At 43.1% G+C, this 16,300-nt stretch overlaps 1 protein-coding gene across 5 annotated transcripts; it reads right to left on the reverse strand.

Annotated features, from left to right (window-relative positions):
* Positions 1 to 1,368: 1,368 nt before the first annotated feature.
* LOC120644765 (disease resistance protein Pik-2-like) lies at positions 1,369 to 14,511 on the reverse strand. Of its 5 annotated transcripts, none has more exons than XM_039921472.1 (5): positions 14,034 to 14,506; positions 12,669 to 13,937; positions 9,214 to 10,122; positions 1,911 to 3,899; positions 1,371 to 1,788 (listed from the first exon to the last, which is right to left on the reverse strand). In XM_039921472.1, exons 2-5 carry the CDS (start codon positions 13,680 to 13,682, stop codon positions 1,531 to 1,533), a joined length of 4,170 nt encoding a protein of 1,389 aa, XP_039777406.1. In that variant the 5' UTR covers positions 13,683 to 13,937; positions 14,034 to 14,506; the 3' UTR covers positions 1,371 to 1,530. The 5 variants fall into 5 exon arrangements, with proteins under 5 accessions (XP_039777409.1, XP_039777406.1, XP_039777407.1 ...); XM_039921473.1 differs by having other exon boundaries at positions 1,421 to 1,788; positions 1,891 to 3,899; positions 14,034 to 14,505; XM_039921474.1 differs by having other exon boundaries at positions 1,651 to 1,791; positions 1,891 to 3,899; positions 14,034 to 14,505.
* Between the last annotated feature and the right edge of the window lie 1,789 nt (positions 14,512 to 16,300).

Raw genomic sequence — 16,300 nt, forward strand, 5'->3', positions numbered from 1 at the left:
GTGGCAACAGGCCTGTAGGGAGGCGTGGGGCGGCTACGGTGGCGGCAGAGGACTAGGGAGCACCGGAGCACACGCAATCAGTGTCGTGCAAGCGGGCAACACACAGACACGCGAGCCTGGTCTGATATGATACGATACCCAGGAAATGCTGAACTGAAACATCTTATCTGACCTTTGGGTGATGGCGTAGGCACGACAGGGAAAGGAATAGATACATTACCCACCCATGTCATTATAAAAAAAATATAATGTAGTCCCTATAATCTTCGTGTAAATTTTAAAGTAACCCCAAAATCTGAATATGAATTATATAATTATTACAAAATATTAAAATGTACCAATATAAAATTATATATTAATATTTGTCAAATTATTAATATATTATTATGTTATTATTTATATAAAAATACTACTCTCGATATGTGTCATATATTCATGTACAATGAAAGAGGTAAGAATACAAATTTACAAACAAATAGTTCAATTAAGTATATATGAAACACACAATGGGGTGATGCAAAATAAAATCTATTGCAACTAGATAATGATTAATATATATTTTAGAGTATGTGTTAGAAGTGAAAGGGTATGTAGTCTAGTGGTTACAAGAGCCTCTGTAGCATCTTAGGTCCTGAGTTCGACTGCCCGTGAGAGCGAATTTTTTAGGATTTAATGGCGTTGTGTTTTCAATGGTAAGCGACGTTCCCGTTGATAGCGAGGCGTAGGGGTAGAGTTTGCGTACGTGCACTCATAGGAGTGTATGCTTTGCGTACATGCACTCATAGGAGTGTGTGCGTACACGTTGTGTGAGTGTCTGAGCTGTACTATGTAATCTAAAAAAGAATATGTTAGAATATTCAATAGGTGAAAGAGGGCGTGAGATACATAATTATAATTATTATTAGCTGTAATCATATATATTAATTCTAATTAGTCCGTGCAGGACCACGGTTTGATAGAATAGTTTGTATATAGTGACAGCCTACGGGTACCAGAACAACTGAAAAAATATTGTAACCATGTTTGGCTTTCCGGGCGATTCCATTTTTGAAGTAGCAACCCTGGGTTCGAATCCCATCGGACGTACCCTCGCTACAGTGCATGTCGGTCCGGCCGGGGATGCCCCGGTGCCTAGCGTCCAGTTTGACGCAGGGGCTACTCTAGCCTCTGTCCCCTAATATCATAGTCGTGGAAAAATTGGCACAAATATAAACATGCGTGGTGCTTCCTGTATTTCTTCCTCCCAACCTCGCTAGGACCACCACGACGTTGGGGACTTGGGGTTCGCTAGGATAAGCCCTCCGTTCCATTCCATTCGTCTCCTGAACTGACATGCATTTTATATTTTGTAGCCAACATTAACGCATATATGAAAGTAGCAGTATAATCTCCTTATTATCAACCAAAAAAATACAAACCATGATAATGTGAACGTGTATGTTAACAACAGAAGGAAATGAACTTTGTCCACTAATTTACAAACCAGTAATTGAATGGGCCATACAGATAATATATATCATTGGATTCTTGTCATGCGGAAAACATCTTCATAATAGAGCAGAAAGTAAGTAGGAAACACAGGTTGAAGTGTGGATTTGTAACCACCTGCAGGCACAGACACGTGCACCGCCAAACAATTGAACCACATGGATAAACAACAACCACGCGCCCTGGGAGAGTAGTAGTAGGAGCTACCGCACCAGGGAATGGCGGCATGGGCACACGTACCAAGCAAATTGAACCCACCAGGCAGCCCGATGATCTCCAGCCTGGTACCAATGATCGAACCTGCTGCCAATGGATGCCGGATGAGTTATTTGTGTGCCTATATATATCTAAAAAGAGGTTGCAGATCAGAGTTGTGCAAAATGGAAAAAAAATATTAGAAACCTGTCCGAGATTCAGCGCACCGTCAAGATGGGTTCGTTTGCATTCCGAGCGAGCTGGTCCTGGATTTTCTTCTTGAGTTCACCTTCCTTGAGCGCATGTTCCTGTCTTTCTTCCTCCTCTATCTTGTCCCAGCTGGTCCCAGAATCAAGAGCTGCTTCTATCCTTTCCCGATCCCAGAGAAAGCTAACACGGAGCTGGACTTCGTTGATGCTTGCGAGAAATTCTAACCCAGAAAAGTCTATTTCATTATATAGTGCCCCACTGACCTGCAGCCGCTCGAGTTTAGGCATTACCCCTTCTTCAAACTTTAAGGATTTGACGTTGGTTATACCTGCAAGGCGGAGCACCCTAAGGCTTTCGAAAGCTATTCCAGCCTGCAGAGATTTGAAAGCAAGTTCCTCACCCTGAAACGATGACCAAGACAGAACTAGAATTTCCAACTTCGGCAGTTTCCCAAGGAGTTCCATAGCAGCATCGTGCTCCAATAGCCTAGTGCCCGATAGTTTCAGCTTCACGAGATGTGGGAGCTCCTTGATCCATTCCGGCAACTTTTCCAGATTGCCGTACAGCTTGAGGCTTTGCAGGTTTTCGAGGGGTGAGGATACTCCATCCAAGCAGCCACGCAAACCTGGCTTCCCTGCCGAACTCACCGAGAGTGATTCTAGCCTGCTGAGATTGGAAATGGCTAAGCGAAATGCCGGGCCATTCTTCTTGTTGATTCCAGTGACTCCTAACTTGCGCAATCCCGTGAGCATTTTGATGTCCTGTAGAACGGCGCTTCCCCTTCCGACATTCACTTCTCTCAATGTCTGCAAGTCTTTCAGTTTTCTGATTCCCCTTGGTACTGTAGCGCCTTTTTCTTCATATACTCCGGTCATGAGAGCAGGGAATGCCACGCAGCAAGCGAAAGTGCATGCATCACGCCTGGTGACGGCCTTATGGAAAGGGCCATCAATTTCATAAAGAATAGGTAAGCAGCATATTGCACATATACACGCCCCTGCAAGACACCTCGACATTAAACTGTCCTTCTCTTGGTTTACATAATCTGATTGCCAACCAGCATGGATGAACTGTAGCTTCCGAAGGTGGATAATGGTTTTTGGCAGAGCATTTACCCTGGTACCTCTGACGTCTAGCACTTGGAGTTGCCTCAGATTGCCCAATGAATCTGGCAGTAGATCAATATCATCGCAATCTCGTAGAGAAAGGTATTTCAGGTGAAGAAGCTTCCAAATATTATCGAGGTGATGGTACTCTAGACCAATTGTGCCTTCTAAGTCAAGTACTCGTAGAAACATCATCTTGTCAGAAATGTAAAATGGCTTACACCTGCCAAACACAGATAACGATCGTATTCGAGATAGGTCAACTATGCTCTCGAACTCACTTTGATCTCCTTTCCAGTTGCTGCTTATAGAAAGATGACGAATTGTGCCATGGTTACTTAAGGCACAACCTTCCTCTAATCTGAAAACAAGGTTTTCCTCCATTGACTTTGAGATGGCGATGTCACGGATAAGATCATGGACTTTGCAAGAGTCAATTGATTTTCTACTGTAAACTGATTGCTGAGATGGTAAAATCATGCTTCTGTTTTTGAGTTCTATGAAGTAGGTTTCAGCAATTGCATTGGAGGACTTCCCACGTCTCTCGCTTGAGTAACCTTCCACTGCCCATCGACGCACCAAACGTCTCTGACTAATGGTGTGGTCTTCAGGAAAGATGGACAGATATAAGAAACAAGACTTGAGTTCATAGGGTAAACCGTCATAACTTTTTCCAAGGACTGTTCTTATCATCCCAAGCTCTGGATTCATCTCCAACTCGGCACTGATATTCTCATTCAATTTTCTCCACTCGGCTCCAGTCTTTGGTCGGTTTGCCAAGAAGCCGCCTATGACTACAATTGCAAGGGGAAGTCCGTCACACTTCTTTAGTATTTGTTTCCTTTCTTTGATCAACTCTGGATTTTCCTGGTCAACCAAATCTCTAGTGTCGCCAAATACCTGATATTTCCATAATGGTACAGTTTAAATTTCTCAGTACTACAATGGAAAAATTAATTTGGTGTAAATAAAATACTTCAACTAGCTTACTATTAGAGCGGCAATTTCCCAAATACATTGACATCCTGTATTCCTTACCAAAACAACATCACAGGTAATATTCATCCAATGCAGCAGGTTTATCAGACTACTCAGATTCCTACCCTACTGAATCATTTCTATGGGAACGCACAGCAACAGGAACTCGGCAGTGTGCAAGTGAAACAAGGATCAGCAAGTGACCGCGACAACCACTGGTGCCCGGTCAGCACTCATCAGCAGAGAATGGAATGACTAGGTAGCAGTGCATGAATTGAAGGATATGACGATATATGGGAACCAAAGGCGAAGTGGCAACGATGATAGTGATGGTAGAGTTGCAAACAATTCCATGGTCAGAGCAATCTCCAGATAATCAATTCTTTATGGTGACAGGTCGAATGAAGAAATGCCTGGAGAGACTGAATGAAGGAAAAAACAAGTTCTCCTTATCGTGTTTTAGTTAACTTGTTTTTTTTTCTTGAATACATAGGAGAGCTATGTATCTTTACATTAATAAAAACCTATAGAATACAATGCATCCAAAACACACAAACACACGCACTTGGCTGTGGACATGACCTCCAATGACATATTTATCGATACCTTTCCAACTTATATATTAACAAAAAATGAATTAAAATGTTATTATGACAAATCTGACATCATTTTTATGTGTCAAATTTTATGCGGCGATGGATGATAGTGAAAAGGGAGAGCAAGGACTTCGTGATTGAGATCTAAAGGGCGAGGACAAGGAGTTGGAGGGCGAGATGCTCGAGGCAGTATGGCGTGAGCTGTTTCCGTGCTGGATAGAGATGGCAAGGTGGAGGTGAGCTTCAGAGAATTGTCGAGTTTTGGAGTCCATGGCTATGGAGATCTTAGCAAGAAATGGGTGGCAGTTTAGTAATAGATTTCGTTAAGCTGTTTACTAAATTTATTTTTTTCCCTCCATATACATGGTTCTCAATAATGGCCGGATATTTCACACTGTGTTGTATGTGTTGTAGGCTGGAATATTGAAATATTCCTTTATCTAAAAAAGATGGGTTCAATTTTGGGCCACAAGAGGTTACTAGATTTCTAATTCAAATCAAATCAAATCTTACTATTACTAATTTGAGACTCCTATGAAGCCTCCACGTGAAACCACTTAGGATCCTAAGCGGACACTCTAAAAAATAGAGAAATTATAGAAATTCTCACAAAATCAGAAACATTCGGCCATCAATCTGACAATTCTAATAATAATAGACATTGGATCTGTTAACATTTCTAATAAATTACCCACATCTGTCACTATAAAAATAGACTAAAGTAACCTTCAAAACATGTATCTAAATTACCCACCTCTGTCATTATAAAAAAAATAATCTAAAGTAACATCGTAATCTTTATGTAAATTATCCACCTATGCCATTATAAAAGTAATGCAAATAACCCCCTAGATTTGCATATAAATTATCCAATTGTCATTATAAATAGTTAAAGTAACATCTAGATCTGAATCTAAATTAATAATTACAACAAAATATTAAAGTGCACCGATATAAAATTCTAAATTACTACTTCTATCATTATTAATATATTACTTATGTTATTGTTTATATAAAAATACTACCCATTGTATGTGTCACCATGTATTCATATATGATGGAAGAGATAAGAAATATCAATTCACAAACAAATAGTTCAATTAAATATAGGAAAAAATCTATTTTTGACCATTCAATTATGACCTCAGTTTGGTTTTGGCCATCGAACTCCAAAACCGGATATCTTTGGTCATCCAATTATCAAAACCGTTCAAATTTGACCATCGGGCTGTTTTGGTAGGTGGTTTTAATTTTTCTTATTTACAATTAAGTCCTTAGATCTTAAAATGATTATTACTTGCGGTCACGCATTCGTAACGGTGAGCTTTATCTTTTAAAATATTCTTCATACTATTTTATCACTATTTGTTATATTTTTCTTATATTGTTGTGTAAAAACAATAATATAAGTAAAGTAAAATAAACAATTACAAAATAATATAAAAATATTTTAAAAGACAAAGCTCATCGTTACGAAGGCATGACCACAAGAATCACTTAAATCAGAGATACGAGAAAAAATAATAATCATTTTAAGATCCAAGGACTATTTTATTTACAGTTAATCCTTGGATCTTAAAATGATTACTATTTTTTTCTCATATCTCCAATTTAAGTGATTCTTGTAGTCATGTGTTCATAACAATGAGATTTATCTTTTAAAATATTGTTCATATTATTTTGTAATTGTTCGTTTTACTTTTCTTATATTGTTGTTTTTACACAACAACATAAGAATAACATAATAAATAGTGATAAAATAATATAAAGAATATTTTAAAAGATAAAGCTCATCGTTACAAACGCGTGACCGCTGGAACGACCTAAATCGGAGGTACGGGCAAAAAGTAATAATCATTTTAAGATCTAAGGACTTAATTGTAAATAAAAAAATAAAATCACCCACTAAAACAGTCCGATGGTCAAATTTGAACGGTTTTGATAGTTGGATGGCTAAAGGTATCCGGTTTTGAAATTCGATAGCCAAAACCAAACCGAGGCCAGAGTTGGATGGTCAAAAATAGACTTTTTCCTTAAATATATATCAAACACACATGGAGCTTTGATGCAAAATGAAATCTATTTCAACTAGATAATGATAAATATATATTTTAGAGTATGTATTAGAATATTTAATAGATGAAAGAGGGCGTGAGATAGGTAATTATAATTATTATCTATAAGTCTTATTTTTATATTAATTCATAGCCCATGCAGGAGCACGGGTTGATAGACTAGTTCTATCTAATTCTAAAGTATATTTTTTATACAATAAACTCCTAATGCAAACTACCTAGCATGAATGCATCAAGAAAAATATTATAGCATATTAGCTTATACTCCCTCTGTTTTTATGTACATGTCGTATTAGATTTGTCTTAAGTCATACTTAGAAAACTTTAACCAAACTTATAGAAAAAAATAATAAATTTACAATATGAAATTTATTTCATTGAATCCACCATGTGCATATATTGTATAGTATAGTTGTTGCTATATTTTTCTATAGATTTGGTTAAAGTTAGTCAAATTTGACTTAAGACAAATCTAATATGACATGTAAATAAAAACAAAGGGAGTATTGTTTAATTGTGTTTAGGAAACATTTATTTCTTATAATTAAGTGTTCTGCTTTTATATAATTGTTGGAAAATTTAATGAGTATGAGAATTGTGTTACTAGTGTGGGTGGCGCAATATATAATAAAATCACATGTAATCTTTTGAAAATATTAGTATTTCATCACATAAGGAGTAGTTTTGAATCAAGCCATTTATAAAATCATGCTTTTTGAACAAACCTATTTGCAACATTTTCAAATGGCTGATTTATATTATTGTTAAACTGCAGATGTGAGCCGAGGAATTTAAAAGTACTACTGCTCCATTTTTTTCTGGGTGGGGGTTGGGGTGGGGGGCATCTTAGCCAACCTTGTAGGTCGAGTAAACTATAAGATTGAAAAATAATGTTAACAAAGATATCATCAAAGTACCATTCCTTTAAGGACTTTAGGAAAAAATGATATAAACCATCTCCAAGAGTGCCTAAAATATAGAGTCCAAAAAACTGATTTTAGGATCTTGCCAAAAACTATTGGGAGAAGAAAAGATCCTCTCACCCAACAGCTCCTAAAAATTGGTTGTAAAAACTTGAAATTCTGCCAATTCATGGGACCAGCTCGTTGATTTTTTTTTCATGGGAGAATTACAGACCGAACCATCGTTCCATCACTTGGAGTCTTGCACCATCGAAGCCAACGCCATTAACTGGACGAAGTCAGGCAGCACCCTAGACTCGACAGACGGATCGATCCTACGCTGCTGACTCGATGGACGGAGCCGCAGTAGTATCTCCACCAGGGCCGGCGGCCTGGTGATCTTCAAGAGGGCGCAGCAATCTAAAAATTGACATGCGAACAGACATAATCGGTGCAGGAGGATTCCGATTTTGATGTGATCAGCGATTGGGAGCGTACTAGAGCTGCGGAAATCCGGCTCAGTTGACCCCTATTTTTGGACGCGCGGGAATATTGGGAATGGATTTGGGCGACTGTTGGAGTAGTGGTTTTCATGTTTGTTCTCAATACTAGGCTTTTTGGAATATGTATTGGGCAGATGCTCTAATAGAGACAAAAGCAGTAAATATTAGCATATTCCCTTTAGGTTTGAACAAGACAGAAGAATGAACAGGCCTTAGAGCATCTCCAAGAGTTTCTAATAATTTTTTTCCTAAAACTTGTTGTTTGCCAACTCCCCAAATTGGTATAGGGAGGCAAAAAAGAGTCTATCTCCAATAGTTCTCTATTTTTACTCTAAAAAATGAGAAGTTTCTCCAATAGCTGGCGGACATGGCTGGCAGACAGGAGTTTCTTGCAAGTTAGATTGCCGATGATTTAGAGCACGAGAGGTCTTGGAATTTGGAGGAAAAGAAAGAGGATGATGAGAGGGTTCCGTTTTATCTCTTACTTGTGCCGGTGATGCACCGTGGCGGCCGGAATCGGTGCGGGAAGAAGTGGCGGTGGGCACAGTCCATGGCGGACAGGCCAACAACGGCGGCGACGGCCATAGAAACTAAACCCTAAATCCAAATGTGGGGAAAAAAACAAAAGAATGGATTGATCCATGGCGCAAATGAGGAATGGAGCCAGGAAGAAAACAACACGACAAAAAAAAGTCACGCGGGAGGGGCGATAAGGAGCGACGAAGGCGTGTGTATTTTTACGCACAAGGGAACCCAATTTGCCAATTGTTAGGAGATGAGAAATTAGGATGGGGAACTATTGGATAGTGGTTTTTTTGACTTTTTTTTCCAAAAAATAAGGATGGGGAAGATAAATAGGGTACTCTTGTAGATGAGCAAACACTGTGGTCCCTTCTACTGCTTTGTGTGCATGTGTGTTTGTGAAGTGTGCGAGAATGGACATCAGCTTTATATGAACCGTAAAGTTGCACAAATAATGAATTGAATTGTATAGAAGACTTCACATTTTTTATTTTTCCCATGCGATCCTTCCGCCTAATGACTCTATTCAAACACATGATGTCAGAACCATCCCTAATCTCTTTAGAATGCTAGGGTTGGCACTATTGTTGTAAGCATGCTGTTCTCAAATCAAACAAAATGGAGAACATTTATATTACCTTTCTGTTGAAGAGGTGAATTGCGTCCTCAGGTTCTAGAACTTTAAGATTATGTACGGTTCCGTGTTTCCCTGATCCTGTGCAATGCTCTGCAATCTTTTGTTCCCTTGTAGTCACAATAATTTTGGTTTGCATCTGCTGAGGGAAATCTGGTATTATCAGGTCCCATTCTGTAGTAGATGACAAATCATCCAGAACAATCAAGCAACTCTTCGTTTCTAAAAGTTTTGCCACCTCCTTAGTCAATTCCTCAACACTCTTCAATGCAAGTTGCTTTTTTGTGTTGCTGACACTATTGCCCAGCAATTCCTCCTTCGTAGAAGATCCCTCATGTAGTCCCACAATCAACCTCCTAAGATGCTCAGAAGGATCGAAAGGACGCATGATTGTGACAAAAACACGCTTCTCAAACTTGTCACTCAACTTTGGGCTATAATATACTCCATTGACTAGAGTGGTTTTTCCAAGGCCACCCATTCCCCACACAGAGATCACCTGACTCCGTTGGCTGTCCTTGTTTGAAATTAACTCTACAACTTCAAGTATTTCTCTCTGTCGCCCAATAAGTTGAGATTCCTCCGCACCAACACCCGTCCTGATGCGAGTTAGACTCTTTGTGACCACATTCTTTCCATCAGCATCCTTAGATTCATCCTCTTTTGTCTCCCCAAGGGCCACTGCATGGTCAATTGTACTGCTAGTGGCTGTATCTGAGCTAGACGAAGGCTTCACTGGATCCTTTCTCGTCCTGATCCGAGTTAGACTCTTTGCGTCCACCTTGTTTCCATCAGCATCCTTAGATTCATCCTCTGTTATCTCATCAAGGGACACTGCATGGTCGTTTGTACTGCTAGTGGCCGTAGCTAAGGTGGACGCTGGCTTCGCTGAATCCTTTTCAGTTTGAGAACCCTAAAAAAATAAAAAGCATAGGTTACAATTATTATCCTTTAGCCTTATATTTTTTCCTAGACAATGTTTAGCCTTGTTTTCGGCCTTGTATATGTTTAAAATTATCATAATTTTCCTTTCTTGAAAGTTATCTTCTTTTTCCTGCAAGGATTCTTTAAGGTTATCTGCATCTATGACATACTATATAATCTTTATGTAATTCGCAGTCAATGATGCAAACAATAGAAATCATTCAGCTAGGTATGAAAATGTGCAAATAATAGAAACCTGACTCAATTGCGGACAATAGAAATCAGTCAATGAGAAGCTTTGAGATGAACTCGAGATGACTTATATAAATTACTGAAACAATTCGAAGTCCTAACATAAATGATAACGTGATTGTTGAAAAGTTTAAAGACAAGAGATTAAGAGAAATTTAGATTTTCGCGATCCCTCATGGGCTTAGAAACCCCTCTTCCTCTAGATTTTCTTTTTCACCTTTGATAGTGGGTGCAGTTTTAAGCACACAGATGGGAACCTCAAGAGCTAGTGATTGCAATCCTTGAACTGTGCTAATTGAATATCAAAAATCAAATACTGCAAACTGAAATTGTTTGTAACATACAGGAATTTCAAGATTTTGAATTACGTAAAGGTGGCTTGGCTAGTTGGCTTTGCTCCTTCGCACGTGCAATTTCACGGTTTAATCTAGGGGGAATCTATCGTACCACTCCTTTCCATAACATTATTGTTACCATTACTTTCATTAATATACTGACAGCCACTCGACCTTGGCATAGGAGGGATTACATTTAAGTCTCAATGATGCTTTGGAATGTCAGTAATAGCAGTGGCATGGATGTTTGCAAAAGCATCTTAGGAATTATCTTTACAATACTATTATTACTTGTATTTTTTAATTTGTTACACTCGCAAATATGTATTTAACCATTGCTTTTTGTAACATACATCAGTAAAATTTTACTGATATAGATGTATCTGTAATATAAAGAATCTAAAAATAAATACTTCTATGTATTCTTGTGGCAATTCAAAATGTTGACCACTTGCATTTCAGATCAGAAAGGATAAATAATAGGACGAACCAGAGGAAGTAATTGTTAATTGCATTGGTTCTTGTGCTTCTACTGACATGTTAACTACCAACATGCACTTCATCTTTGCAGTTCTTCGCGTCACGTGGGTGGCTCTTCATTTTGCATATTGGTCTTTAATTTTAAACAAAGTATGGTTTAAACTCTGAGTGTGTAATTGTCATTACTACAACATTCTTTTTCGAGGTGGGCGAAAATGGTTTTCCGAGGCAGTCTTCCCCGTCCGCCTCCCCTTTAACGTCACGGTAAATCGAACATTTACCGAGGCGGATCATTGCCCGCCACGATTAATAGAATAATTTTAAAAAACAGGAAAAGCCCGGCGAGCCCATCTGCCACCGCCACCGCGTCCTGCCGTAGCTCGGGGCCATCCGCCCGCGCTGCTCGGGGTCGTCCGCTCGGGGCAGGCCGTGCCGCCAGATCTGGCCTCCCGAGCCGCCCCGCTGCCGGATCCAGGATCCACGACCGCTCGCCTTTGGATCCAGGCTCCACGGCTCGCCCGCGCTCGGGATCCGCCCCCACAACACGTAGATGGCGAGGTCGGCGATGGAGGAGGCACAACTCGCGTGGTCGGCGTCTAGGACGGGCTTGGGGACTGGGCTCACCGCTCGCATGGTCGATGGAGGAGGCACAGCTCGCACGCGAGAGCCGGGGACCACCGCAGCGAGGCCGTGCCACTGCGCGGGCGCGAGGATGCGCCGCCTCGCCGTCGTGAGGCCCGCTGGAGGGAGAGAGAGAGAGGGAAGAGGGGCGGCCGAGCGACGCTGGGAGGAGAGGGAGGAGGGGCGGGGGCCCCTGCTCCTCCCTCCGCCTCGGATCTGCACCCGCCGCCACCTCCTCAGCCTCGCTGGGGCGCCGGTGGAGGCAGGAGCAGGGGCGCTGGCGGAGGGAGGAGTCCAACTCGAGCCCGCGCGTCGCTGCTGTGCCCCGTCGCCTGCCATCACTGGTGCAGGGAGAAGAGGAGAGGGAGGGGAGGGGAGGAGAGGAGAGGCAGGGGCGACACAGGATGATGCGTGGGAAATGGTAGGAAGAGAGTGGAGGGTATGGGTTGGGGTTAACCTTTTACTATATAGTCTAGTGTGGTAGTGGGTTGTGGGCTAGGCCGGATTTTTTAAGGCGAAGGTTTTATAGATGTCCGCTTCGGTTAATTTATTTTGCGAGGCGGTTAAAAAAACCGCATCAGTAAATAAGACAACCGCCTCGGTTAATCTATTTTGCGAGACGGTTTTTAATAAAAAAAAATGACCGCCTCGGTTAATCGCAGACATTAACCAAGGCGGTTTTTTAACGTGCCCGCCTCCGAGGTCTTTTCAAAGCGCCTCGATTAATCAATTTTTGTAGTAGTGTGTAATAACCGCAGACTAATGCATCTCTCTAGAGGGGTTTGAAGCCGGAATTTTTTCCATTATCTGAAAAAATATAATTGAATACGAAGGATAACAGAGTTACCTTGTTGTAGAATGCATAAAGGGTTTGATCTTCAGACAATTGCTTCAACTCCGAAGCTTGGCTTTCTTGCCCTGCACATAAGCTTGCTACTTCAACTTGCGATGTTGATACTACAATACGGCTTCCATTCCTTTTATTTCGGAAACATTTTTTAATCCGATCCCACTCTTCGATAGTTGAGATGTCATTAAGCACAATTAGACACCTCTTCTCATTAACAAATCTATTGAATTCCTGAGTTAATTCTGTTGCTGTCTTCTCTGTCTCCAACAGATTTTCAACTCCTTCGGCTGCTTGAAACTGATTCACCAAGCTCTGGACAAAGTCTTTTGGGCTGAAAGGGTGCATCACCCTCACCCATGCTCGGCCTGGAAATTTGCTTTGGACGTCTGGATTCGCGTAAGCTTCCCTGATGATCGTCGTTTGGCCGATGTCACCACTTGTTCCCCATACAGCAATCACTCTAAGATCCTTGTCATCCTTGCTAATCAGTTGCACGAGATCGACTCTCTGATTCTCGTGCTTTGCGGCTCGCCTTGCTTCTTCAACTCCGAATATGGCTGCAGCAATAAGGTTGGCTTGCCCAGCCATGGCGGTAGCATTGGAGCCAGAGCCTTTGATGAGGCGGTAGCGCACATTCCTCTGGCTCACATCCTCGACCTTGGCCCTGAGCTCCTTCATCCGCTTGGCCACACGGCGCCGCTCCAGCAGCGTGCGAGGAAAACGCCACCAGGATGGCCTCTGCAGACGAACTGCAAAGTCCTGGAGACTATCCTCGACGTCGTAGGCCGTGTCACGAACCTGCTTCACCCAGGTCTTGACCACCTTGCTCTTGTCTCGCTCCTCATGTGCCTCCATCATGAAAGACTGCATCATCTCAAGCTCATCCGCCACGAACGCATGGTCTTGCTGGACACCGAGCTGCAAGGCCACCTCCTCCGCGAACGCGGACTTGGCGTAGCCAAGCGCTCCATCCAGCACGGACTTGCCCACGCTCAGTGCAGTCGCCTCCATAGCTTGGCTCGCTGTGTTTCTCGGTGGATTTGTGGCAGCGTCGATGCTGGTACACCCAGACAATTAGCAATAACAGAGTCTATATATGCTTGAATTGTTGGCATAAGCACATGGCCTGGAAGGCTGGGACGGAACCAGATGCTGTGGCTTTGCCCATGTCCACAGCAAGGTATATATGCTTCTCTTGCATGCATTACCTCAAGCATACTCTGTGCATATGGTCCATGGACAGGAACCAGATCTCTGACTTTACACCTGTGGACAGCAATGTATATGTCTCTTGCCTCAGTCGAACGCACGGAAAGCTCAAAATGTAACGTAACAGAAACGAATCGGATTGGATGTCCTCACCGTGTCGTGGTTGGGAGCAAAGCATCGAAGCCTGTTGGAGAGATCGAGCTCGACCCACCCATGGTAGGCGGTGAACAGTTCTAACCAATTTCTTGAATCCAATCGTAGCGATTGGAAGAGAAAATGTAGTGGGGGCGAGGAGGGGCGTGGGGAGGGAGGGACGACCGGGGCGGTTGCTGCTGACTGGAACGCTAGTGGCGGCGGATGAGAGACGGGGGGCGGCGGCCATGATTGGACCTGGGGAGACGCCGGGCCTGGCGGGCGCGGGTCGGACGGGGGCGTGGGCGGCGGGCGCAAATCGGATGGGGGCGACACCTGACGGGAGCGAGGACGGCGACCGCACCTGGAACGGAACGACGGCGAACGCGAGCACCGCCGCCGGAGGGACGCCGCCATCGCTGCGCACTGGGAACAAGGCGGGGGAAGATACGCAGTACTGCATCGGGTCACTTACATGTGGGCCCTTCCTCCCGTCCGGCCGACGTGTCAGTGGATTTCATTTCGTGGGGAAGGGAATGCGTAGCACAGAGAGAGGCTTCCTTTCTCCCTAATTTTTAGTAAAAAATCAATATACAATAATTCAATTTTGTTTTGAGAGGTTTAGATTTTTATCTCTGCAAAAGGATGTTAACTTGAGGTCGGTAGTAATCTCCCATGCCATGCTACACTAAAAATTGTTTTTACAATAATCTTGACGTGTATAAAATAATTTTTTGTTTAAAGCAACCGTGTGGGTTGAATTGCTGATTTCAACTACCAATGCGTAGGCAGAAGATAAGTTGAGGTCGGTGACCCCGCGTCCTTCAAGTGCTGTCGGACGGAAAACGGTCGGCCGGTTGATAGTGCGTTTTCCCCAGAACAGAGGCATCATTGCGCGCCCAGAGAAAGCGACGCCAAATCACAGCATCCGCAATCTCATTCCGCGAGATAGCGGCCGTGCCGGCATAAACCGGGGGCTGTATAAAACTCTAAAGTGAGATCTGATAGATAAGTAAAATAAAACAATCAAATATTAAATATAATATATTATATATATAGAAACAAAAATATTAAAAATAGTACCTATTTAATCTTTTTGCATAATTTTTACTTAAACAATTTTATTCTTATGTTCCTTCAATAAAATCTTTAATATTTGGGTCGGGAACTGGCAAGACTCGAGGGCAACTGACAAGACTCGAGGGCAACTGGGCAAACTAGCAAGCGGTCGGCTTTTTGGTCAAGGGCATGCGTCGAACGTACATCAATCACATTTGGACCAGCTGGTTAGGAATAACATTCTCTCTCCATCCCATAAAAAGTGCAATCCTACATTTGAAAAAAAAATCCCACTAAGAATGCAATCCTAGAGATTGGACATTAAATATTTGCCTAATTAAGTGGTCAAATTTGATTTGTATGCCAAAACTAACCGCATGTGGCAAACAAATAAAGACATAAAAATACTTTCACGATACCAATAATCTATCTAAAGAAAAAACTAGAACTGCATTCCTCCTAGAAAAGAGGGAGTAGGAGGTAGTTAGTAATTGTTGGGTTAATGGACTTGACCGTGATGGGATGTGGAATAATTTTGAGGCCCCATGAAAATGGAGGCCTGTGCGGCCGCACGGGCCGCACGCCCTCCCGCACAGGCATGGTAAGAGAAGAAGGGAAAGAGCGTGGATTACCTTGAGGAGGATATCTAGACAATCATGCTAGGAAGCCAGTGACCACCTCATCGAGCGGACGATGCACGCTAACTAATGTAGGTGACACCGTCTCGTCACTACTACAAAAAGCATTACCTGAGGCGGTTTTTGCAAATGCCTCGGAGCTTCCGTCACGGTTAATCCAGCATTAACCGAGAGGGTTGGGCTGCCCGCCTCGCTTAATCAAATAAAAAACAAAAAAAGTAAGCCCGTGGACAGGCCCGCCAAGCCCATCCAGGGCCCGCCGAGCCCATCCACGGGGCTGGATCCGTCGCCGCTCGAGCCTGCCCCGCCGTGGAGGCCCCGCCGACGCCGTGGAGTTGCCCCGCCGTGGAGGTCACGCCACCCCGGATCCGGCCTCCCCACGGCGGAGGCCGTGCCGCCCCGCCCGCCACGGCGGAGGCCGCCCCGACCCGCCCTCGCCACGGGTCGCTCCTCGGCCGGCCGCGTAGGAGGGGAGTGAGGGTGACAAAGGGCCGCCTCGGGTCCCCCGCTTGGGGCCGCCGCCTCCACCTCGGGTCCCCCGCTTGGGGCCGCCGCCGCCTCGGGCCCCCTGCTTGGGGCCGCCGCCGCCTT

This window comes from Panicum virgatum, chromosome 8K (assembly GCF_016808335.1).
Source record: "Panicum virgatum strain AP13 chromosome 8K, P.virgatum_v5, whole genome shotgun sequence".
In the NCBI taxonomy this organism is placed as follows: Eukaryota; Viridiplantae; Streptophyta; class Magnoliopsida; order Poales; family Poaceae; genus Panicum; species Panicum virgatum.